The sequence below is a fragment of the Melozone crissalis genome, unplaced genomic scaffold, assembly GCF_028551555.1.
Source record: "Melozone crissalis strain CALT ecotype California unplaced genomic scaffold, PUWL_Pcris_2 ptg000005l_1, whole genome shotgun sequence".
NCBI lineage: Eukaryota > Metazoa > Chordata > Aves > Passeriformes > Passerellidae > Melozone > Melozone crissalis.
The window spans coordinates 61164483-61191644 of NW_026535783.1; the positions used below are offsets into that span (position 1 = coordinate 61164483).

A 27162-nucleotide genomic window follows, 5' to 3' on the forward strand; every position below is an offset into this window, starting at 1 on the left:
GTTTTCATTTTTAAGGCAAACCTACACACAGAAATCAAAAGCACTGTTGTGCAAACCATGTTTCTGTTCACTCAACTCATGGTGCAAGTCACTGTTACTGCTACATAAGGCATGGAGATGAGCACTGTAGTAGGAGAAATAGGACCCTCTTTATGGCTGCCTCACAATTCCACATTCCAGGAAAAGCCAGCATCCAAACTTAAGAAGGGTAGCATAGGCAAAAGTCAGCCACAAGCATCTTGTGGCGCCAAAGTAACAAGATGTCTCTTAAAATTAGGCTCTCTTGATTTTCAGATGAAAAAGCATAAGGCAGGGAAAGGAAAATCCTGCTGCCTGTGCTCACTTAGGCACCATTTGCACGTTCCCAGCAGACACACTAACTATTGTCTCTGCAGCCAGATAATGAGCTGCTTAGATGTATTTATGTGGAACAAGTGACATCCAGCGGCCGGTGCAGTCAATTACCATTCAGCGGTCAAGCCAAGTGCTCCAGCATCCTCATCTTTCTTCTTCTCTTGTTCTGCCCCCTCTTTAGCCCAAGTGCCCAAACCAATTTTTCTGACTGAAAAGAGCTTCTTCAAGGCCCTCACTAGAAAAAATCACATGGGAGACTGACACAAGGATTAGGGAGGTATAGAAATAGCCCAGACTACATTTAAATGACGATTTTGATCTTCAGGTTTGTGGTGGAATTTGACTACAAGACTATTTATTTTGCAGGTTGTTTTAATACTCAAAAAGGCAGAATGAAAGTTGATTTCCAAAAGGCAGTCTGATGAAGTTTGCTACCTGCCTGATATTCATCAATTCTCATAGTGCTGCATAAAATATTCTCAAAAAACACTGCTGAAATGATTCGACATATTAGAGATTGTGTCTAAAAAATCCCAGCAAGACTATTCTAGGACTAGGAAACAGAACACAGCTGCTGCATTAGGCATTTTTCCTGGGTATTCTGTATTCTGTTATGGGTTATTTTCACACTTATAAACGACATTCAACCTCATCTTTATGAGCTCAAAAATCAAGCATTTTCATACTTTCTTAGAAGAGATGGTTACATAAAGACCTAGGAAATCATCTCATTAACCTGTTTTCCTGAGCACTACTCACAACAGCATCGCATGGGCAGAATGTATATACCAGAGAAGATGGGGATGGGCAGGTCTTCCACCTGGATACCCTGGAGTGATTTCTGTGACAGTCACAAGCACAAGGACACAGCATCAGAGACTTAGACCTTGCTGTTGTTCTTACCACCAGCACTCAGTGAAAAAGGACACAGAAAATCAGGTCAGACCCTATCAAAAGGCAGCTGCTGACCATTTGTGCCATGAAAACTACTACATGTCACTTAGGGACATGGAAGAGTGTAACGTTTATGGTTGGATGCAATGATCCGGGTAAGTAATGATAGACGACAAGATATGTAATTCTGTAAGAGGCTGAAGTCTTTCAGTTACCTTTAAAGATATATTTAATAAATCATTCAAATCAAGTACTCTGGTGTGAAAGATATCAAAGGCCAAAAAACACCATGCAGTATTTTAAAAGTTTTGCCCTTTTTTCCTATCTTGAAATGTCATCTCTGCCTATTTACCATGCATGCACATACTCTTTTATTTGCTGTTGCTAACTTACAGGAGTAAGATTAATTTGTGCTGTGTCAATAGAAACATGTGCATTCCATTTTAAATTCTTATTTAAGAATTTTCAGGATGTTAGGATTTACAATAAGATTAACAAATATTTCTGCTAGAGAAAAAGGAAAACATACATTCATTTAAGAATAAATACCAGGAAAAAAAACACACTAGATATATTTAGTGCCATATTACTGTTCAATAATTTCAGATCCCACAGCAATAAGAAATTTTATAAAGGTTTGCCTGTCATGCCATGGAAAGCAAGTTTTGTAAGAAGAAATAATGTAAGACCTAACAATATAGCTTGGAAAAAGACCAGAATATTTCAAGCTAAGCATACTTCAAAGCTAAGCACAAGGCCATTTCTGACTAGAGGAAGAAAATGAGGGCTGAAAAAAATGTGTCTATTCTTTTCCCAACTATAGCAGTTGCCTAATAAAAGATGTCAACTCTCCCTTTCATTTTTAGTCTGTTTTGACAACAGCAGACCACCAAACAATAGCAACAACCAACCCACCAAGAGGGAAAGGTCTTTTTCAGAATACAATGCCATAGCTGCTCCATTACACATTCTGCACGAGGTTAATTCTCAGTGGTAATGCAAATACAAGCTAAGCCAAAGCAACCTAACTGATGTGTCTGGAACAAGCTTTCAAAAAAGCTCTCTAAATATGCAACCAGGCAGCAGCATATATAAAAGTCTTGGAGACTTGAGCAACTATGTTTGTGAAGATACAAATCTACTGAGATACAGGTTTTGACAACATACTGCGACACATGCAGAGCACTCTACTCCCACTGTTGAGACCTCAACAGTATTTATTTCTACAGAACTTTAATAAATTTTGGCAAAACTTTGGCCTTTAAAGGTCCTCTTATTTTGTGGGAACTCATGTTCCACACCCTGAACACTTAAGTAGTGATTGGGGTGACAAAGATCATAAGTCCTCTTGTAAACTAGCGCTACCATCACAGGGCAGACAAGGGGCAAACTGGGACTCCCCTGCTGAGAAAGGGCTGTTATTAAGGAAAGAAAGGTCCCTTATTAAGGGTCTTTCTTTTCCACCATCCCTTGTTTTGGGATGCTGAAAATGTTTTCTACACAGCAAATACAATCCAGTAAGGGGATAATGGTTTATCTACTCATTAATCACAATACATGAATGTCATATAGAAACATCTCAACATTTATATTTCTTAAATGACTTTTTCTTTTCTTTTTTTTTTTTTTTTGGAAGCTTATGAATCCTTTCATAAATCATAAGTACTTCCTATAAGGAGTACAGAAATTTTTGGATACAGCATCAACTTTACACTGGATAAAGTATCTTTTTTATTTTGTGGAAACTTTCTTATAAAAACACCAAAAGTTTTTTGGTAAAAAAGATGCTTTAGATACCCAACTCCTATTTGTCTCTGTTCCCTTCCTATTATATTTGTATTCAACACAATTTAATTGCTTGCAAAGCATGGTAATTCTTTCCCATGTTTTTATTTCTACAAACTATGGCCACCTCCTCCAACACAAAACGCAGACAATTAAGAAAATTACCAAAACTAATTTTCACCCACAAAATGAATGCATCAAAATTTATACTGCAAGATCATCAGAGTAATTCCCAAGGCAACTACAACTAGTCTTAAAAGTAAAAGCCATTAGGGAAACAATCTTTGGAACTAGGTAGACAAATGCAAGTTGATACTAACTTGAATTGGAAATAGAAAAATATTACTGAACATAAACTCTGGCAGAATGCTTTGGTATTTCCTGCAAAGAACATAATTTTTCAGGTATGGTAAACCTAATGTCAAACTGATCAAAACCTGAGCTACTTCCCTGTCCTAACTTTGTAATATATTAGATAAGTCTCGACAAGAATCAAATCAGTATATTTTGAGGATAGAATAAAAAAGATATTGGTTGAACACTAAGGCTCAAATACTAACTTTTACACCTCACTGGCGTGGGATTTTTTTTGAGGAAAGAAAAAGCATTGCCTACAGGAACAATTCTAACAAAACATCCTCTCAAATACACGTCTTTCATATACTGAACTTACTCCTAAATTAAAGAGACAAGTAGGCTAAACAGCTTTTACAGCTGTTTGGAGTGAGAAGTTACCTTATCCACAGAAGCCTGTGCTATAGGTTTATTAAGATCTAAGGGTAGAATACCACCTTACAAACACAAGAGCAGCAAGGGACCAGTCTGTAGACTACATGTGTTCCAGGTTCTGGCTGGCAAAAGATCCAGCTTTCTTCTTTCTCTTTTTAAGAGCTGACAATTTTGAAAACAATTATTTTGAGAAGAATGCATGCAGAAACAATGTGTTGCTAAGGCTACTACTTACTTTATTTAAAAAATGGTTGCTCTTTGTAAGCCATTGTACATTTTCTGAGATGGAAGGATATCACGCCTCTGCAAATACTGAGATTTAACTGTTCAGCCCAAAGCCACAGAACTGGTCCCTGAATAGAGGGAAAGAGAATTGACTGTTACAGCTGTCAAAATCACCCTCTCTTGAAAATTTTCTCATTTCTCATGTCATCAGCAAAGGACATGAAATTTCAGATGTCTCCTTCTTATTCAGAGGGATGCACTGCAACTCATTAGGGAGATCAATCCAATGCATCTGCAGGAAAACGAAAGCAAGGCTTTTTATGTGCAGTGTTACGCGGTTTATTACACTAAGGTTTTTAGCTATATTTTGGTCTTCAGTCACTTCAACTTCATCCCAATATTGTTTTACTTAAACTTTTAATGAAATTAACTTCAACAAACCCAAGGAATTGCAACATATGTCTAACATGAAGACTATGTAGTCCCAAAGTATAACAATACACTAGGTCCAGAAGAAATGGAAAGCTCCTTCTTTTCTAAAACTGGCAGCAGAGTTAGAGATACAGGGCAGTAAGGTGGGGCTACTGTAGGGTTTTCTGTAAGAATAACTCCATAAAAATCTTGCCAAGATGACTAGCTCCTGAGGTAGACAACAGAAAGTAGATGCCTCAGAAAGAGTTAACATTTCAGTACCAAATGTCATGATAATTTCTCACAGAACACAAAATGGAATGAGTAGGTAAAAAGGCAACAGATGCTACTTGCTGTATCATCCTGCAGGGAAAAAAAGTAAAAATGGTTCCAAGGTCTACAGCCAGAGTTCAGCAGCTCCATGGATCACCTTAACACTTTTCACAGATCAAATTAATCAGGTATAAAGTGTGGTGTATGATATCTCTTGAAAGTTAAAAAAAATAAGTCAGTGTTGCATCAGCAATATGACATGAAAGTGATAGCAATTCATAGCACATTGCATTTGTTGACATGTTTTACTTTTTTTCAGGTTTCAAAACTCAGATATAATTCAATCACATCAAATTATATGGTTCACTAAACTAACATTCAATTATAATTTTGGGAGACAAAATAATAGTGAAAAATAAGGTTGTTGATGTTGATTAGCAACTTCTTATGTTGTGTCTGTACATCAATAAATCCACCATAAAACTCTTGAAAACTGAAGTTCATTGTTCCATGGTCCATAACAAAAATGAGCTTTTGAGAATGTAAAATCAGAAAATTAAATGGCTTTTCTTACCCACATCTGTAATATTTTAATAAGGGGAATAGGCAACTGCTAGTTATTACTGCATGAGACAGCTTTAACATCTGCTTGAGTTTTTTACATTCATTAGCTGTTAGTTTCCCTTCTGTTAGGGATTTTTTTAAATTATGGGTTAGACTGACCATGTAATAGAATAACTTAATTTCATGCTGTGCTAAAGTTCAACCTCAATCTTCTTTCAGAAAACACTTCTTATTGAGTGTGAAGCCCCTTCAGTCCTTCTTTCTTCCAGTTCCTTTTTTGCTTCCTTTCATAGGGAAATGGATGGATAATAACCAGTTTTATGGGGTTTTGTCAACAAGGGACAGGAAAAAGTGGTCAGGAGACAGACAGAGCCTTTTTCAAAGTATCATGTCTAATTGCAAAACATCATACTTAGTAAATGTCATCCTTAGCACATCTAACAGAACCGCATCATGTATAACCTTAATTTAAGGCCATACTTACATGTGAGGTTTGATCTTTACAGCATGACTCCTTTAATTCTCTGACATACAATTCTTTTCCCCTTTTCTGGCCCATTTTGATCCTCTTATCAAAATGAGTAACAGACATCTTTTGTACATAATATCTAAATATTCTAAAAATAGTTGTAGTTGGTAAATAAAGTTTAACAGCTGTTTTCCATATCATTTTCCAATTAAAACTGCTTTGCAGAAGTAAAGTCTACAGACTTCAAAAAATGCCAAGAGGTGGGAATTCACTGAGTAATGGAGAATTTACACTGCCATTTCTCTAATAAGCGAGTAAAAATGGGGATTAACATGTAATTTATATATGCTGTGCAGAAAATTGGACTCTGAAGTGCCAGGTTTCAAAGTGATATAGAGGCCTATGTTCAGCCCGTGAGTGCATGGGGTAAAACAAAACTGATGAACTGTCACTAAAGGAAGAATGCAAAATAACCTCTTCGTATGTTCAGTTGAATAATATGATCCCACTCGTTCTCAAGGAAAATGTGTCTCCAGGCAAAAGTGAAAAAGACAAAGCAGAACAGTTGTTTCCTCTAACCCTTTTTTCTGATTGCTGTCTTCCCATTAGCTAACATTCCTCACTATCATTGCAACTGGAGAAAACACTCTTTCCTTAGAAGTAATTAGGATGATCACCCTGGAATAAGGGCTATAAATTAGTCCCTTAATTTCTCAAGTAATACCTTAAATTAGTATTTTAGGATTGTTTCTGCTGCTTAAAAAAATGATCTTTTTGAGAACTTATAGCTTGAAATATTATTAACTCCATTTATGGAAACATCTAATTGTGTATTTTCCTCTCAGAAAGAGCCATGTATCAAAACAGTCTAAGACAGCAATGCAATATATCCTCTGGGCAGCTGCAGAGCAGTTGGATTATGCAAGCTATTACCATTTGTAATTTGTTTATTCATAAACCACCCCACACTAATCATATTGATGGAACAATACTCATTGCAAGTGTTATGAAATGAGTATTTGAACTGCACTTCTTAGGTACAGAACAGAGGACACATATCTCCTGCTACTCAAGTCGCCTTCCATAAAGTTTTCCTGCAAATTTGAAAGCTTACACCAAAACTCACATGCACTGATAGTGCAAAACACTCTTGATTTTGAGCATTTCTTTGAATTTAAATGTTTTGTTTACTTACTACAAATAACTGAGGCTTAGAATGGAAGATACTGAAATATTTCCCCTCATTCTTTCTCATGCACTGCAGATCTGGAAGACTACTTCAACTGGCACTCTGGAAACAAACCCAGCAAACAACACTTTCTGTGCTGAGGATATGAAATTCATTCCTCTTTGTTGAGGATGTTTACTATGGATGACCCCTAATCTAAGTCCTACAGACTAAATCTTCTTTCACGGTGCTAATATATCTTCTAGCTTAATTTCAAAAACATCCAGGTTTGTGTGTTCCAACAGTGCCCTGCAACAGAACCCAAAACTTAGCAAGTGAATAAAACTCCAGATGCTGGGGGTTTTAGCCAAACTTCAATACGGAAGCAGGTTCAAACCCCAGTTTCTCTGTTTGAATGGACCAGAATTACATGCTTGCTGCTTGATACCAATGTAGTGGGCTACACATGACACATTAGACTGGAATTTCAGAAACCACATCTTATAAGCAAGAATCTGAGAGACATAGATTGATAGATCACATAATGGAAACCTTGTCATTTTGTAAACCTTGTTATTTTCTAAACAGTCAAATTGCCCTACTTACAGAAGATTTCAAAGCCAATTTAACAGCACAAAAAATTTTGTACTTCTCAGTACAGGAAGTAAGAAATGTTTCTTTGAAATACCACATTTTATAAATTTAATTTCTGATCTAAATAAGTCTCTGGCTCAAGCAGAGTGGAAAAATGATGGAAAATAGTTGGGCTTCAGTTCTGTTTTCAGTCCATCTTCCCCCCATGCATCCCCTCCCTTTCAGCCTCCTCTGGTGTTCAATGTGGTTTGTCTAAGATAACACCAGGTGGGTACTGCAGAGGGGTCTGGAGGCTTGCACAATTAATGCATTCCAGAGATGGGTAAGCACATCAGCCTGCTAAAGGGTATGAAGTGCTGCTGGAGACTGGAACAACTAGGCAAACTGGTCTCCTGAGGTTGCAGGCAATTCCAGTAAAGGAAATTCTAATTACAGTTGAAAAGGAAATTCCAATTACAATTTTTAAAAAATCACTTGTTCCCACCTGGAAGAATTGAACACTGTAACAATAGGGAGGTGGACATCTCCACCAAGAAGTTCAAATGAAAGCCTGTACCAATCTAATCAAATTGGATCTGTTTTCAGCAGGGAACTGATGCAAGTTAGCAGATCTTTCCAAACTAAATTTCTCTGTAGCTTTAGTACTGTAACAATTTGTATTGTAAAATAAATAAATAAACAAAAAAAAAAAAAAAGCAAAGGTTGAAGTTCTTAGTGGTCATGGACACACACTGCAAACTGCAAAAGCTTCACAGCTGAACAGAGACAAGTACTCTTGTTCTTGCTGCACTGCTTTGCCATGACCTGATCCGATTTTCATAGCCTGCTTGAGTCAGGCTAGAGCAAACACTTGGCTGAAAATAAGAGGTAGGAGATAGGGTAGAGAGAGGAAAATCTTCAAAGCAGCAGTCAGATCCACATGACATAGACTAATCTTTACCCTCTGTCACACTACAAACCCGCAGGCTCTCTTTATATGCTTCCCTTCTTCCATTAAGAGGGAAGACAGGTTACTTCATGGGCCAATGCCAGGCTGCAGCCTCTGGAAGAGACTTCCAGTCTGGGCTTCACCAAAGCTTGAGGAAAACACGAAAGCTGCATTGTCAGACTTGTGATATTACTGAACAGACTGTCAGAGGGCTAAAATTATTCACTTATCACTCTGAAGGTAGAAACCGGAATCATCACAGCAATCAACTCAACAGTCTTGCAGAACTAAAAAACAGTGGAAGGAAATCTACATGGTATCTGGCTCAAAGGGATAGCATTCATCTCACACTGCAGCCACTAGAAAATTAACTACTCAGGTAATTAACTAGTCAGTTATTATAGCTTTTCTTTTATCTTCTTTAATCTCAAAAAAGCAACACATATCTTGTTCAATCACTCTCACATATCTTTTATCTTCTTTAATCTCAAAAAAGCAACACATATCTTGTTCAATCACAGTTGTATAACCCTTTTCATTCACTAGAAAAGCTAAGTGAAATTGCTATGGTCAGGTGACAATCAAACCTAGAATGAAAAAATGCAAAGAACCAATGCAATTAGAAAAGAAAAAAGAAAAAGAATATTTTATTATGATTTCCATTCACTACAGCCTTCAATCTCAACATCCTTTGGTGGCAGCTTGATTATTTTAATTTTCAAAAGTAACACTGGACTAGTTAACTACTCAGGAAAAACAACAGAAGAAAACAAACATAGTGATCAGAGAAAAATAACTGGCTTTTTATTAGCACTTCAGCAATTACCTAGTGTTCCACAGTAAAGCATATGTTAAAGAGAACCATGGTACTACTTACACAAAGTAACAGAATGGGGTTTTTCTCCAAGTACAAATGAAAAAGTGTTTCCCCTCCCTCATTTGCTATTTTTTAAAGAAAAGCTAGATCTTTTATTAGCTCTCTATGAACAGAGACATGATGCATACTGCAGCTGGATACTTCAAGTTTGACAAGACAAAAATTAATGCTTCAGCATGTTAGATCCCTTCAAATCCCCTTTTTTTCTTTTGCTTAGTTGGGAGGGATATGGAGAATTAATTCTTTGTCTTCCCTCTTCTCCCATTTTCCTCCTATTTTTTATATACCTGAAGGAAAAGTTGAATACAATGAAATTGAGAAGCTATACATGCTACATTCAAATATAGCTGTCACAGTGTTTTAAATTAAAATTCAATTACAAGCCTTTTCCTGCAGTATACAACATAGTGCTTGCATGAAAAAATTTATGTCAAATCATAGAAAAGAGATCTGCAAAAATGATAGATCTGCTGTATATTGTTACATTTTTAATGTATCACCTGTTCAAAATCTGTGTTTTAAGTGATCTTCACATAAAAACAGAGGTAGCCAAGAAGAAATGCTGTATTTTATATGAGGTCTCTATGCATGGTGTAATAAAAAAATGCTTGTTCTCTCAACCAAAATGGATTAATTTCAAGACTTTCTTCATAATAGTTTGTCTTCTCTAACACAAAGACAGTGATTTCTTTTCTGCCTTTTCACCATGGACAATTGCTATATCATTATGGAAATATGAGAAATTCATGTTATTAGGCAAATATTTGAATTTCAGTCAAGGATACTTACCAGAATAAAAATGAAATGGCAATCTATGTCATAATTTAAATTTGCTGGATTTATTATGGAAATTAAACAGTGCTTTTAATTAAATTAGCAAAAAGCAATCAAACCACTGGATTTTAAGTTTAGTATGTTTCTGTGCTGTCCAAACAATAGAAAAAAATTCTAATGAACTTCAGTATCTTAAATATAGAAGCACAGAATGGCTTGGGCTGTAAGGGACCTTAAAGACCATTCAGGTGCAATTGGAACCCAATGGGCAGGGAACCTTCTGCAAGACCAGGCTGCTCAGAGCCCCATATGGCCTTGGTCATGAGCAATTCCAGGGATAGGGAACCTGTTCCACTGCATCATCACTCCCACAGCAAAGAATTTCTTAACATCTAGTCTAAACCTGTCCTCTGTTAGTATGAATCCATTCCCCTCTGTCCTGTCACTACATGCCTGTGTGAAAAGTCCTTCTCCCGCCCTCTTTGGGGTCCCTTTTAGGTACTGGAAAGTGCTACAATGTGTCAGGGATGCCTTCTCTGCTCCCTGCTGAGCAGTCCCAGCTCTCTCAGCCTGTGCACACAGGAGAGCTGCTCAGGGCCTGTGATCAGCTTAGTGGCCTCCTCTGCATTTGTTCCAACAGTCAACATCTTTCTTGTGTTGGGGGCCCCAGAGCTGAAGACAGCATTCCAGGTGGGATTTCACAAGAGCAGAGTAGAGAGTGAGAATTCAAATGTGTTTTTTTCAGCATCACAACAATATTAATTAAGAAAGCATCACTAAGCATCACTACTACTAAAGTAGTAAGTACAATTAAAAGCTAAGTGAACAAACTGAAACACTGTGGTCCAAATTCTGTGAACAGATAGGTATGAAAGACATTCTGCCTGTGCAGAACTGGACCATGTTTTTTCTGAGACACTTAAAAAGGCAATGACTGGAAATGATGGACAATTTAGCAGCTGCTTAAAATAGGTAAGCAGAGCAAGTAAATGTACATTTCCTTGTCAGACTTGAAGATTACTTGGCAAGTGCCTGATATCCTGTGTTTCATTTAACATAAGTGCGCACCATAAAAAGTGAAACCGCATTTTAAAGTAAAGTAACTTTCCTAAAATGTTCCTGATTCACAGCATCCATACAATCCCCAAAAGAAAAAGAACATTATGCTTCGATTTCAAATCATGTACACATCTAGTTCAGAGAATGTCCTGAGTTCGAAGGGACATGCAAGGATTTTCTTCTGCTTGCATCTGTTTGAAATTTATTTTTAAGTTTTGATGAAATCAAAAGTTGCATTGTCCATACCAGCCAAAAAACAGCTTTGATGATAAGACTGAATACAGTTTTGGCACAGTATTTTTTATGAATTTCCATGACAGAAGTACAGACAGTAAGGAGGAGGAAGTCAGTAACTACTTAAAGATGACCATGAGTTATTAGGTTCTTCTTGTAACAGCACAATGTTGACCTTAAAAAAACCCATTTTTATTCTTTTATGCATTGTCTCATTGGAGATTTAGTTTGAAGGGCTAATCTGCCCATCTTTTATAAAAGTCTATATCCCCTGACTGAACTACATCTCCTAGGACACAATGCAGTCTTCTCTAAAAGCCAGCTGCCTTAGGATATTGAGAGATGCTTCCACCTCTCATTTTCTGTGACCTCTGTGACAAAACTGTAGTCAGAAATATGTGCAGAATATAAATCAGTATTTAGCTTTGGTACGATTCCCTGACTTTGGCCTGCAGGGCATCACAGGTCTTTTTAGCATCTCCCAACAACATGGCAGTATTGGGCTTGTAGAAGATGGGATTGTCCACCGCTGCATAACCAACTCCCAGAGATCTCTTCATTACAATGACCTGCACATAAAGAGTTCATGTTTGAAACAGCAAAGCACAGCCACCACCCTTCCACAAACAAAGGCAACACAAAACCAACAAATAAAGAGAAACCTCTGACCAAAACAGAGTGCTCACTGCTATGAAATTGTATTTAAAATTTTAATATAGAAGATGAATTGATATCCAGACCAATTTCAGAAACATTTTCTTGTTAAAAACAATGTTATATTTCAGATTAAGAGATTGTGGACATTGCACATGAATTTACTTTATTCCATGTAATAAAGCCAAAGCATGGCATGTCTACTAATGACCATAACATGGAAGTGTTTTGAAACTTTAATTTTGAAGTGTTCAATTCCCTGATAGCAACAAAATTCAGATAAGTGTTCACACCAATACTTGGTGCAACTGTCTCTTTACTATTCATCTGTATTACTTCATACATAGGACATTTTAAAAAAATAGCCAGTTTTACCTATTGAGTGTAAAATTAGTTAACCCATCTTTAGCAGAGAAACTGAGAAGCTTTATCTTAACTGTGTCCATTTTTATTTCTCAAATTGCAATCCATAGCTACACACACTGCTAATGAATGTTTATGTCTGAGAACTTGAATGGATAACCCACAGAACAACTGAGGCCCGGACTTCATGCAGAACAAAGTATCAAAGATTTCACACCAAGGAAACACTATATGTACTTTAGATCAGAGCAAAACTGTAAAGGTAACGACACTGTTGGTTCAACTTGGACAGTCTAAGTGCTCTACTTGTCTCAGTCTTGCATTTTTTAGGGGTTTTGTTTGGTTTTTTTGGGAGGGATGTTTGTTGGTTTTTAATTACTATTTATTATTTTATTTAAGCATACTATTCATTCTTGTATTTCCACCTCAGTATTAAAGTTGTCAACTATAAACTTAACAAAACAGCTATGAGTACAGAAATGTTTCAGGGCTGTGGATATAAGCAGACCACCATTTATTCTAATCACATTCTAGTAGAAGCAGCCTAATTGATCTTTTCTATTGCAGTCATCATTGGTCTCACCAAAGCACTTGATGATGATTCTAAAATCATGAAAAGTGCATCACACTTGCAAGGCACTAACCATTTTGTTGGACAACCTGAAGAAAAGCTTCTTGTGGAAACCAGAATAGTGGCAAAATGCTGTTAGCTTATCCTACAAACCATATTTTTAAAAGCTTGCTAAAGGTAGGTGATAATTCAACTCCATTAATCTCACCTGTTTGGACTTCCAGACCTCAAGAACTGGCATTCCAGCTATGATAGAGTTTGGATCTTCCTGAGCTGCTGAATTAACTGTATCATTTGCACCAATTACAAGGACCAAGTCAGTCTCTGCAGCAAGACAAAGAAAACAACACTGATGAAAAATTATCTGAAACTGAAACATTGAGGCTGATGCACATTCTAGGCAGAAGGACCCCTAATGGTTAAGTATGCTCACAAGTATTTTACAAACTTCTCAAGCCAATTATATGTGAGAGTTCAAATGTGCTGCCAGCTACCGCTAACAAACTACACACATTCACAATCCAATTCAACCCTGCCACACAAAATTTAAAACCTTTTGATATTTAAATGTGGTTGAATACACACATCACTTCCAAATTTTTTTGTGCCTGGCTTTTCTTTTGAATATTTTTCTGAAAAACCTTTAGCAGCAAACTTCTGCCTTTTAAATAAAAATGTAAAAAAAGCAAGAAGTTGCCAGTACAATGCTGTACATGACAGGGTCAAGTCATGTCATTAACAATAACTGAGCTAAAGAAGTAATAATAATTTTGCTCTGCAAGGACAGGGCAGTAACAGAGATAATAAGGATATAGCATTTGCCATTTACTTCACAGCTACAAGCAATTCATAAAAAGCTCCCCCTACCCACCCTTCCCACCAAAAGACCTCTAGTCCTCTACAAAAGAAACTGAATGGCTTGACTTCTTGACTTTCTATTGTTAAAATCCCTGTGCAGTGCAAAAACAGAAGCAAATCAATCATTCAGTCTAGTGGAAGCTTATGGCTCATGTGCTAACCTGGGAAGTCTTCATTGATTTCATCCATTTCTAGTACAATATCATAGGGAACACCAGCTTCTGCTAGCAGTACGTTCAGCTGACCAGGCATACGGCCAGCCACAGGGTGAATACCAAACCTAAAAGGGAAGAAACTCCTTTAATAAGTTTGGACTACTGTGTTTTATACATTAAAATTATCACCTGTGACTTAGAAGGGTGAGAAGCTCTTAAGTATAAGCACAAATGGCAATTAATGAAAAGAATCTGTTAAAATTTAACAGTTCACCTTCCAAGCACTACTGTATTTCAAACCTTGTGACAGATTCTTTTGGACTTTTACAAATGATCCTTTTAACTCCAAAACTACCATCCACATTAGTATGTTTTTCAGGTCCTTTACATCACTGAAAACACCACAGTGTTTAAATAAAATTGCCATGAGAAAGGCCAGAGACCATGCCACCTTTCTGAAGCAAAACTACTCCTAGACCTAGAGATGCCCTTAAAAAATGACTTTATTACTCAGGTATGTCTAGAGTATGTACAAGAAACACTTGTATGAACACTTTCAATCCAACAGAAAAATTAACAGCACAAGACTTCAAGCACAAGAGAATGTCTAGCTGAATTAGGTTAACATGCCACTTTCTTCTCCGGATTGACTTTAGGAGGAAATGAAGAGGGGACCAAAAAAAAGGATGGGGAGTGAAAAGGTAAAGAGCTAAAAAACTAACAGTTTAAGCATAAACATTTTAAAAAATGTTTTCAGAACAACTCAAAAATAACATAGAGAGATTACACTGCTCATGAGTTACTAAAGCTTCAGACAGACCAACAGACCTGGGGTGCTCAGGCATGTATGTATGCAGCTCCCTAAGATTAAAAACCTGAAAAAGCCAGAATGGAGATGTTAAGCTGGTTTCGCGGCAAACCAAAGACGTATTTGGTTAGAAGCAAATCTATTTCCTGTTGTTACTCTTTTGATCATCTACTGGCCCTTACAAGCAAGGCATATCCATGTCTACTGTCATGTGCACTTTCTGTCTTTCCATCTCTGAAGCTATCACCAGATGCAATGCTGACTCACGCATGCCAGAAGTGCCTCAGATTATGATTGTATGGGGCTGAAGATAATGTTTAATTCAGAAGTCTATAGATACTTTGGAAAAGAAGGAAAATAGTCAAGAAAAAACTTGGATTTTTGAATTTTTGGATTTTGGAAAAGAAATTTCTGAACAGAAATCCAAGTAAGTCAGGAATTAAATGAAAGTAATTCAGAATTCTTCAGAAAGGAGAGAATTACTAATAAATCAATTTGCCATGACAGATAGATAGTCATATACTTCTATTTTCAACTCCACTGCAATGGGAATGACTGATGGACCACAAGTCACAGTCCAATCAACACAGATCACTTGTGAATTAAAGACTGAACAAATACATCCTTAAATGGGCAACTGAGCACTCCATCATCAAGGCAACATTAATACAATAAAATACAAGACAATTGGAACTCCAGCAACAAAATTAAGGACATACGATTAATCCACATAATACTAGATATAATACAGCTTTAAGCTCTAGGTCAAAGAATAAAGCTAGTTTTAGAAGGAATGCTTTTAAAGAAGAACAGGAATAGATTGTATTCAGCTAGTAAACATTTGGGACCCTGTTGCAAAGGCTAATACCTAGAATCAGGAGAGCAAACATACAGCACAAATTACTAACAGCTTATGTTTCACACCACTCAGTAACACAAGCCATGTGTAGTACTGCAGATAGATCTTAAGTATACCAAATTTGATCACTAACAGTACAGTAGGAGAACTCTTATTCTGAAGTACCCTTGAGAAACTCATCACTCCTCTGGCAGTGAAAATAGATTTTCCAACAAAATTCTCTTTTGTGTCTAATAAAATTATTTGAGTGCCTTTGTGACCAAAGCTGCTTTGGCAATACACAAAACAAAACACTCGTGAGGTTTCTATTAAGTACTATATACACATACAATCTTATTTTAAGGGCTGGAAAGCCAAAATTTAAGCTGCCAAGAGAATGAATTTCACCTTTGACTTCGCCATTCCTGGCAAGAGGCAAGGAAAGAAGAAAAGAAAGGGACAAATTATCTTCATACAGGAAGAGTTATGGCATGAACCATCAGTAGTTAGAGACTTCTGACAGACTCTGCTTGAAACCACATACTGTGTATTCAAAAAGTTTGAGAAAGCTGCTCATACAAAAGCTTTTTTGGACAAATATTGAAGCGAGTCCCAAAAGTCTGCTTGTAAGAGTCTGTTAACCAAATATGACAGTAGCTTGCCAGTACTACTCAAAATTGGATGTGCAAGAATGTAAAAAAAGAGTAATTTAAAATTATAGCTTCTCTAAGACTCTCACTATGTCACAAGGTAACACACAGTTCTGAACTGAAATCAGCCTATCCAGTAGAAAGCAGGATTCAGAATTCAGGTAACTGTGCAAAATAGATACTAAAAATCCCTGATGGCTCGTAATGAGTCAAATAAAAGCAGCAATCTTGCCTCCAACTCACAACAGCAACAGACTTCTTCAAAGTCATGTGCATTTCAGCAGGAACATTTTGTTACATATGCCGTCTCAGATGTTCCTAACATGAACCTCATTCATATTCAAAAATTTAACACAAATTATTTTAAAAGGGAAACATGTTTTACGGCAAAAATGCTTTCAAGTGAAAAATTGCAAAGTTTCTTTGATACTCTTTTGTCATCAGTAATGCAGGAACTCCCTTAGGTTGGTTGATTTGTTTATAAATCAAGAAGAAATCTTAAACCACAACACACAGTCACAGCCATGTTGTGTATGACTTGAAACATTATTCTAGTATTTCATTGAAACACAGAATTCAACAAGAATTTTTTCTTTTGACTTTGAAAACATAATGTGGGGCTTGCTTACCACCAACGATTGTCAAATACTGAAGTAAGTGTACATCACCTTGCTACTCACACTTCATAGGTAAACAGCTTAAGGCAAGGATATTCAACTCTTTTAACCAGCCTCTACTGAATACCTTTTAGTTTTATAGTTTTATAAAGACAACACAGCGCACAAGTTTATGTTTTGAACTTTTTTAAGTAATATAAAAGTGCAGCATTTTATTTTAAATTTAGACTAGATATCTAAAACTCCTGACATATCTAGCACTTTCAGCACAGAAAACTGCATTTGGAGTTGAGAGGGATAGAAAGGACAGAAGGTGGCTGAAGTAGTATGAACTCAGCAATATCAAAAAGACAGCTATAGCATGAAAAATTATTGAAAAATCTCAAAATAGAAATTACTTTTCATACAGCTCATAAAGTCAGTATCTATCTTTATTACAGCTGGCTAAATAACATTCTTGTAATCAAAAGTGAAAGAGCTGGCTCACAATAGCAGCACCTAACCCAGTGCAAAAGTGTTTCAGGATCACTTCATCAATGTGAAGATAGGGTTCCTGTCATTATACCAGAGCTGGGCAGAGCCAAGTAGCATCTGCCTGGTGCCTAACTGAACTTACTCAACAATTTAAATGTCATATTTGCCCAAGGGCTTGGCTTCACTTACAGGTTCTCACATCTCATTCACTTTATTTAGACACCACTCTTCAGCTCTGTTTTCAGTAAAAACAGGAATCCATCACTCAAGGTAACGGGAAGGGAAAAAAAGCCACCAACAAACTATATGAACAGAGAAGTACATCATTCAAATATTCCACATCTTGAATCCTGCCATCTTGAATCCTGCCATAACTGCAACAACAGTTGCAGTGCAGAATGACTTAAGAGTGTAATGTTTATCATAGGTATGGACAACTGCAGGTTACAAGCTAACCCAGCTAGCTTAGACTTACTGTCATGCTGAAGGCAACACATGCCCCCAAAATCAGTCCTATGGCATGGATCAAGCTTGGTGGCTCTGCTGCAATCAAGCCAGTTAAATTTAAATTAAGTTAGACAGCTAAATTACACATAGTAAAGTAAGGGCTGACACTGGCTCCCTATTTCCAACCACTATGGTATATGACAGCAGGGTTAAGATGCAGATGGATCTTAGCTCTGTGCAATAGCCTTCTCAAGAACACAACTACAGGCAAAAAACAAGACCCTGCTTCCACAAAGCTGACCCTGCTTCCTATACTGACCTAGTAAGGTCATCCAGAGGTGACCCATATGGAACTAACAGCCCACCTACAATACTCCCCCAAAACACAGTTACAGCTGCATCCTTGCAGAAGCCATCAGGCACTGCATGGTTTGCAAGTTCTAACTACAGCAATAAACACTGGAGCGAAACAGACCTGATGGACTTCAGCTGTCCCTTCATGTGCAGCATTAATAATTCAGAACCCATACACCATGATTACCACAAACCAAGAACTGGCACACAGGTACAGTTTGTGTTTTCTTACTGTGTATAATAACTCAGCTTCCCAGAAACCTGCACCAGCACACATTGTCCTTAAGCTGCCTCTCATCAGTGACACTAATTTCCATCTTGCACGTGAGCTACGCAGTGTGTTAAGGCTGCTTGGGACAGCATCTTAACAGCTCATCCTTAAAAATTCTTCTAGATTTTCTTGTAGAGCCACAAGAGATGATGGTTTTAAACTGATACCATAAATAGTTTTAGGTAATCAGGCTTATTTATTAATTTGCAGATAAATGTGTAACTCATACTCATGCACATATTCTATTACATACAAGACATTAAAGAGTGGAGAAAAAAAATCAGAACACTGAACACATCTGATTAGAGTTCAACCACTGACATATCAATAAGAAAAACTTAGAAACACAGGCACAACATTAAATCAATACTACCATATTTTCAAAAATGTAGAAAACTCTTGTTTTCATGTTGTTCAAAAGTAATTACATTCTCCAGCACCAAAAGACAGAAATCCAAGTCCTTCAAGATATCTATCTTTAAAAAGGTAAAAAAACCAAACCAGAACACTAACTTCCTAGCAACTATTTTGAAAAGCTGTTAAAGAGGCAATGTGCATGTCCCTCAACTATGAATTCCTAGAAAATCAACTTATTAACTATGTAATTATTTAGAAAGTCTACACAAAGCATAATTTTAAGAGTCCTTCCATACCAAAATGCATTTTTCTTATCAAGAACATCTTTTTATGCAGGAGAACTAAATACACTGACAGCAAATGTCTCAAGAAAGTTATACTGTGGTAAAAACGAGGACAGTTAACTGGAATTGGATATGAGAGCATCAACAACCCTTGCATATATGAGAACGTACAGTTTTAGACTGTAATTATGTTTCTATATATAAAATTACTACAGAACATAGTTTTATTATATAGGAAAAATCAGAATTTCACAACCAGAGTTCTACAAACAACATTACATGTGAACTTCAACATTACCGATGAACTTCAGTAAGGCAAGAACTTTCAACAATTTACTTACTTCTAACTTTGCAGAAATACAACACCAGTTGTAGGACAGCCATTTCCTCTCCAAGGCCAATAGATTCAGGGGGCTATGGGATTTAGCCTATAAAACGTTTTGTTGTTTATCCATCCATGACAAGGGAAAGCTATACTCAAGGCTCAGTAACATCCAGCTTTCTCTGTGACTTTACTAATGCATTAAAGATGTGATCTGCTGCAAGACCATCTCAAGTGAGTGATGATGCTAGCTAAGCAACTGAGTAACTAAAACAGTCTAAAGTTTCCAAAATCTCTCCTGTATTTCTAAATTTAAATCCTAGTCAAAGGTTACGCATCATGTTATATAATCTGCGGTCTTCAATGAGAATGTTATGGCTATAGGCAAAGCAAACTAAAACAACTTCTCTGGATCAGTGGTGAGCCATGAAACAAAAAACCAGACCATATGACAGTCGCAATTTTTCTTGGCACACGATGGGCATTACAGACTGATGCAATCCTGTGTCCATGCTGGCAGCCCTCCACAGCGTGTGTGTGAGAGTGTCACTACATCTGGATGGTGAGTGCATTAGGGTCCCGAGGCACTCCAGGCCTACTGAAACCAGAGGACAACAGCTGCACTCAATGAACACCATGGGAGCCCAGCAAAGCGATGAAAGGCCTGAATTACCACAAACTGTAAATACAGATTTCTTTCATTAAAATACTAGGTAACCACTGCAGTCATCCCTTCCTGAAACTGATTCATTTTAAGTATAAGCCATTTATTTCAAGAACTCATTCACTTTTCTCTCCTGCAAAGCCAACATAAAAGGCAAAACCATTTTTTTCTTCTTTTATTTCACCAAGGTTGGTCAAATAAGAGCTAACCCCCCCACAGAAGCACTGAAAGGAAAGCCAGAAGTGTACAAGACTGTCATCACATTAGCCATGAAAGGGTTTTTTTTGTTGCAAAACTAAGCGCCCTCAAATGCGATCTGGACACACACAGAGCTGTTGCTAAACATGGAGAATCAAGGTGTGAAGACTGCTCCAGGAAGCAAATACACCACCACACCCCCTCATTTCTCATGCACAAACAAATACATCCATAAAGCAATTTTATATGCAAAATTCTGGTTAAACACTAACAAGTTATTGCTGCTAAACCCTAGAACTCTACTGTTACCCAACACAATGCTGTAATACGCTGCAAAAGCTTACATGCAACTTTTTAATAAGGTTGGAAAAGTAGTGGAAGAAAAAAAACAAAACCAAAAAACCCTAATTACTAGAGGAATGATTCCAAAGGGAAGTCACCATCTAATTGAAATAAACATATGGAAATCAGAGAATGAGTCTGGCTAACCAGCATCTCCCAAAATACCTTGTTTGAAATGAAAACTGAGCCTTGATTGATTTTAAAATATTAAGTTATCATAAATAGAAAACAAGCAAAATTTCAAACAATCAGCAAGATAGACTTAATGTTTGTTTTCCAGTACTTTCAGAATATATAAGGTCTACAGAAAAACTGAAGGAGGAAAGGAGACTTGAGGCCAATACTGGAAACCTAAGAATTATCTCTGTTTTTCGGAATAGCACTCCAGCAGAATAAATTCAGGTGACTGGAGACATGCACTCCCATAATCCTTTCATGAGATGCTCAACAAACTCTAATAGCAGTCTTGCCTGCAACAGCAAAATCTTACAGGAGCCCCATAAGTGTAGGTGTAAGTTGCTTAATGGTTAAGACTATCTGCCACAAGAGGAGAGGCTGAAATCTGGGATTCTTCTGCCTGCAGAAGAGAAGGATCAATGGAATCTTATCACTCTGTATAAATATAGATGAAGGGCAACAAAAAAGATAGAGCCAAATTCTTCTCAGGGATATCCAGGGAATGGGCAAGAGGCAACAGCTGCAAATTGCAACACAGAAAAAACTGGTTTTACCCTAAGGATGACTAAACATCATGAGAAACTGCCCAAAAGAGGTTGTCAGTCTCCATCAAGACATTCAAAATCCAATTGGACAACATTCCAGGCAGCTTTTCAAGCTGATCCTGGTGCCTCTGTCAATGCTGAAAAAAACGTTAAACCAAAACTAGCGGTTTTAATGGAATGAAAAAAACCAAAACAAACCACCTGTAATACTTCTCATCAAGAAAAGCACTTACCTAACATTTTTCCCTTGTTCTCTCAACATCTTCACCAGATCAGCTATTGGGTACTGAGCTTTTGCTGCACACAAGCCATAACCTGAAAGAATTTCAAAATTTTAACGTATTTTCCTGTTTTAGTGCAGAAAAACCAGTTGCAGACAATAAGTGTACTTTCCACACACAGAGATGTTCTCATAATTAAAAATAAATGAAAGAAATTTAAAAAACATACATTAGATTCTCACACATTCCCAGCCTGGCCACTGTAATTAATCTCTTTCTTGATCTCCTGACCACTTACAGTGCAGTGATTTGACCAGTCTAACTACAAAAGCACTTATTTCGCCCTCACAAAAAGACATGTTCCTTTCTATATCAGAAAAGGATGTTTCAGACAGGTATTTTGAAAAATTGATAAAAGGGTGATTGTCAGGTTACTTGACAACCATTATCCTCAACAGAATTTCAATCAGCTTAATGCAAATCTAGTAGCTAGATATGGCTTTTAGCAGCAAATAATTTTTTCAGTCTCTCTGAGCTAATTCATCAGAGCAACTATGCCAAGGATAAAAATAAAAAACATGTATTATTAATGGTGTGCTCAAGGTTTAACCACAGGAGAAAGACGCAAACTCCTTGAAGATGATTGCAAGCTTCATCAGGAAAAAAAGTAGCTTACCAAATTAGAACCCTACCTCACTGATGGTCTCTTTAAACTTGAAGCAAAATGAAAGATAACTTTGTATTTTAGCATTCTTCACATTCCAGTGCTAAAATGAGTTTAACATGATAGTCAAGCCATTTAGTTGAAGGAGAAATCCTAAACTGTCCCCTACTTGAGTTTTCCTTTCAGGGAACGTACCACTAAACGACATGAACAGCCAACATAATCATTTCAGACAATTCAGGCTTTGGTTTTCAGGTTGGGTTGTTTTACTTTAATTACAGTATTTATATTTACTACATTTTGGATGGGGATTTTTGGCCTTTCTTTTTCATAAACAAATGCGGAATTGAACAAGTACCTGAGAAGTGTAAACAAAATCCTGTCTTTCAGGATTTAACAGATCTGTCGGTAAAATTGGTACCACTGGTACTGTAGTTGTGCTTGGAATTCAGTTAATTTTGTGTACAGCTGTTGTGGCGTAAACTTAACTTACAAAAGATAGCTTTTGTTCTGAAGAATTTAAAATGCAAATAAAAAGGACAAACTTTGATGACACATACAGAAAGAAAAATGAAGTGGCACACATCTCTGCACAGGGGAATGATATCTGACCAAGGAACAAAAACAAATCGCATGGACTCAGTCAACATTTGATATGCTGCTGCCATACTGCAGCCTCTTTGCTGCTACCTTTTTTTGGTTTGTTTTGTGTTTTTGTTTGGTTGGGATTTTTATTTTTAAATCACATCCTCTGAACATCTTGTTGTGTAAGTCAAGAGAGTCTTACCTGGAGTAATAATAATGCTATTAGCTTCTTTTATCATTTCAACTGCATTGTCCAAATTGATTTCTGTGTGAGTTCCAGTAATTTCCATGGGTTTCCCACCAGCTGTTGATGCAGTGCCATAGCCCCCAAGAATCACATTTGCAAGGGAACGGTTCATAGCCTAAAAGACAGGATGGTTTTGGTCATATAAAGATGAAATCCAAAAATAAAGGTGACACTCCACAAAGAAAACTTCTGAAGAAGATTTCTGAAAATATTAAAGACTTCCTGACAATAGTCTTTATAAGCTGGTTTTGCCTTCTTATAATCCAAAGACTCTTAAAACAGGCTTTTTAAAACAGTTTACCACAGCCATCACCAAACATCAGCTTTGAACACATTACATTACACATATAGTGGGAGAGCGCCAATATTTCTCCAAAACAAAGAACAAAACTATGCAAATAGCAAATATTGGTCTCTTTTTGTTCTTAAAAGGGAAGAATATGAAAGAATGCATGCTCGATGACAGAGTTTCTAAAAATTTTTTTTACACTGGCATATACACACACACACACATTTTTGCAAGATATTTTCCATAGTTTTTAACCAATTTAACATGTAAGCACAACACTGCTCCATGACAGCATGGAATCCACAAAGCTCTTACAGGTAGTACTGAAGCAAAACTGCTACAGCAACAAAACAGGAAAACACAATAGCAGCTAATCAGCCACACTGAACCAGCCACATTGTAAAGAACTGAAGGGGACCATTGACTTACTGGCTGACCACCAAAGGAAAACAAGAGATTTTAACTAGAATGTTTAAGAGAATAACACACCCTGAAAATCTGGCTCCATTAGACACATAGCCAGAAAAAGCCATTGGCTAAATGCTTTCTTTGGCACGCCTGCTCGTGACTGTGGTCCCAAAGTAATATCTGTCAATAACTGGAAATAGGAAAAACTTGTAACTGCAGGGGATAAAAAACTTTATAAGCAGGAAAGGAAGAGGATAAAATGCTTCTTTAATTACACATATGAGTCATACATCTTCTGTACTAGCTGAGAAGCCATGACAAAATTTAGGAATGGATCTGGAGAGTCACAAATATAAGTAGGAGGAAGTACAAAATTGTGCTTCCAGACGTATATTCTCCACATTTCAAATCATGCAGCTCCACAGTTTTTTTGCCATAGTCTCAGAAGGTGTGCCAGTCTTTGAAATTTATTATCTAGCAAATAAGCAAAATGATGATGTTAGAACTTCTGTTTTTCCTGATAAGTCATCACTGTGTCAGATACTGTAAGGGATGCACACAAACATGGTGAAATCAATATTTTTCACTGTCTACAGCACACAGTATTTCACATACCCTGAGAACACACTGCCTTTGGCATCTATTTCAACATTATAGCAGTTGTGTCGGGTAAGACAGCCTAGACAGAAGAATACCCTCTGCAGATGTTGCACATGCCAAGCTTGTAGGGAGGACAGCACTTTCTACACATATCTAAACCAAAAGACAACAGTTAGACCAAGTCAAAGGGGAAAAAAAAGAAGATAAAATATAATTAGAAATATGGGAATCGGCTAAAAGCAAGCATAAGATTGAAGTACCCTTGCCTGGCTCCACTGCAAAGAGCCAAGAACTTCCAACAGAAAATGTGGAAGGCAGCGAAGAGCCAAGACCTTTATCAAGCAATCATTAACCAACATATCTGGGACAGTGTGAAAACTCTTCTGTAGCCTCTTCCACCTTCTTTACCACCACACACCACAAATATGGAGGTATAAAGTGCAAGCTTCATCACTCACTGATAATCCAACAAGTGGCAAAAAGCCCTCTATGCTGAGCACAGACAAATAACAACAATGGTCAGGAACTTACAGTCCAGGGAAAATCAAATACCTGAATCCTGAGAACTGCAAGTGCTTCCACTGTGCCTACAGAAACTTCACAGCTAGTACACAGGAATGGTCAGCATATAATTTGTAAGACTAACACAGTTTGTCCCCTCTCTTGCTCTGTTTCATCAACCCAGTTAATGGTTCCTCTTCAACCTTAAGTTTCTTCTGGGATCCCATGATGAGTCTAACACCAGAATTGCAATCATCAAGTATTACCTCTGGGTAAAAACGGAGTGACGAGGACATGCTAACAATCCAATGTTCTGAATAAAATATATTGTGTTGGTGTCTTAAAAGACTCACAATTCATAGGATAAGCAAACAGTACAGGCCTTTGCTTTTTGAAGTTAAATTCCCTGCCTTTAACTCAGTTATCAACTGAGGCTTTAAAAGACTCAGGACTGACTATGGATAATTAGGTAAGTATCAATAAATATACTAGTTTTGACAGAAATCATACTAAAAAGTAGGGGGGAAAAACCAAAACAAACAAAAAAAAACCCACCAAAAAAAAGAAAAAAACTCAAAAAAACCCCCAAAAAAAGCCAAACCCCCCCCCCCAAAAAACAAAATAAAACCACAAAAAAGCAAAAAAAAGAAGGAAAAAACCAACAAAAAAAAAAGGCGACAAAAAAATCCCCCCCCCCCCCCCCCCAAAACCTAAAACCCACAGGATAAAAAAGGACAAAAAAGGGGAAGGAGAAACTTTTGCTTTATTAGCACAGGTTGAAACACCAAGCGCAGAATTTATTGAAACTCTTGAGCATTTCCTTCTCCTGAAATGCAGCTTCAAGACAATGATACTGAATCCCCTGATTATAACAATGCTTTCTAAAGTAATGATTTCCATTAAAGGAAGTATAGCAGAAAAGAAAAATTCTGGGCTAAGAGCATGTTATTCTGCTTACTGTGCAGAAATCATACAAAATAATTTTCATTTTACTGGTTGATGAACTTTAGTTGTCTAAGCTTATATAAAGCAGCACAAGATTTCTAGACACTACCTCAAAAACTAAACTTCCTGTAATCTGAGAAACACTGGGGAAAGTCACTCTGTCACTGCCTAACTATTTTGCTAACTACTCCCTCAGGCTTCCTATTTACCTAGGCTCCTCCAACCAACTCTGTAAGTATTTCAAAACTCTCTTGTGAGTGCTAAGAGAGCGAGCAATATTAGAAAGGAAAGAGAAAGTAAAACAAAAATGAAGGTATAGATAGATTACTGGTAAACACACACCAAGCAGTTCACATTTTCCCTGAAGTTTACAAGAATTTGATTCTTAAAAGAGTTTTATACCTGTGTTATCCATAAGCATTATTTTTCCACTGACGTGGACTAAATTCTTGAATGTATATAACTAAATATATGAGCTACATAATATGATTTCCTTTTGATAAGGAGACAGAAAATGTTCAAGAAAGAGATTCTTTGCAATTCATACTTAGAATTGTTAATTTTAACTCACTTTCATGTAGTTTTACAAGAATACCTTTTTAAGCTTTTCTGAAATTTTTCCTCAAGAATGATGAAAAAGAACGATACTGAACATTCCTAACATGGTAACAATACTATTTATCAGTGGAGATGAAGTAAAAGATGATTGTCAGAGCTGACCAGAGGAAAACATCAGACAGGAGAACAGTGGCACCGATCACACAAGAGCACAAGGGCAGAAACAAAGCAGGATTACACCATAGAGAAGGAGAAAGTTGGCAGCTGTGGTACTGCAAACTGTTTTCTTTAAACCATTACCTCTCCATCTTTGAATACAAGGCCTCTATACAAATGTTGCAGAGAAAAGGAGGTCATTACTATAGCACAATACAACTCTCACACCGAGATGAGGCTCAAGCTTGCAGACACACAGCACTGAACTCACGCAGGCCTGCTGCCACCCCGTGGTATTCCAAAGTAGCTGCTCTGAAGAAAAGGGCACACTTTTCTGCACTCCAAAAACCAAACTGCAAATCACTGCCTAACCAATGAACACACTTCTTAAAGTATCTCCTGCTATATATTAAATCTAGCTTAAATTTAACCACATTTCAGAAGCTGTATGACTGGAAAAAAAATAGCTGACCACAAGTAATCATACTTCTTTGAGCCCAGATACAAATCCTTAATGCTTAAGTCAATGCAAGGGCTTTCCTCAGTTTTGAGATATGTCTCTCACCAAATCAAATAAAAATTACTGACATCTAGTCCAACAGTTTCAAACAAGAATTTTCTAGTCTATAAACATGTAACAGTTTGAGATCCAATGGCTTATCTTCCTAAAAAACATGGTTAAAAAAGCTTTTTCATAACTC

General features: G+C 37.0%; 1 protein-coding gene across 3 annotated transcripts in view; it reads right to left on the reverse strand.

Annotated features, from left to right (window-relative positions):
- Window positions 1-9057: 9057 nt before the first annotated feature.
- Window positions 9058-27162, reverse strand: part of NNT (nicotinamide nucleotide transhydrogenase) — a 42616-nt gene continuing 24511 nt past the window's right edge. For all 3 annotated transcript variants that reach the window (XM_054282994.1, XM_054282979.1, XM_054282986.1), the window contains exons 18-22: window positions 22960-23119; window positions 21521-21602; window positions 13946-14064; window positions 13135-13250; window positions 9058-11907 (exon numbers count right to left, since the gene is read on the reverse strand). In XM_054282994.1, coding sequence (XP_054138969.1) covers window positions 11758-11907; window positions 13135-13250; window positions 13946-14064; window positions 21521-21602; window positions 22960-23119 — 627 coding nt within the window. In that variant the 3' untranslated portion in view covers window positions 9058-11757. The remainder of the gene's footprint in view (window positions 11908-13134; window positions 13251-13945; window positions 14065-21520; window positions 21603-22959; window positions 23120-27162) is intronic.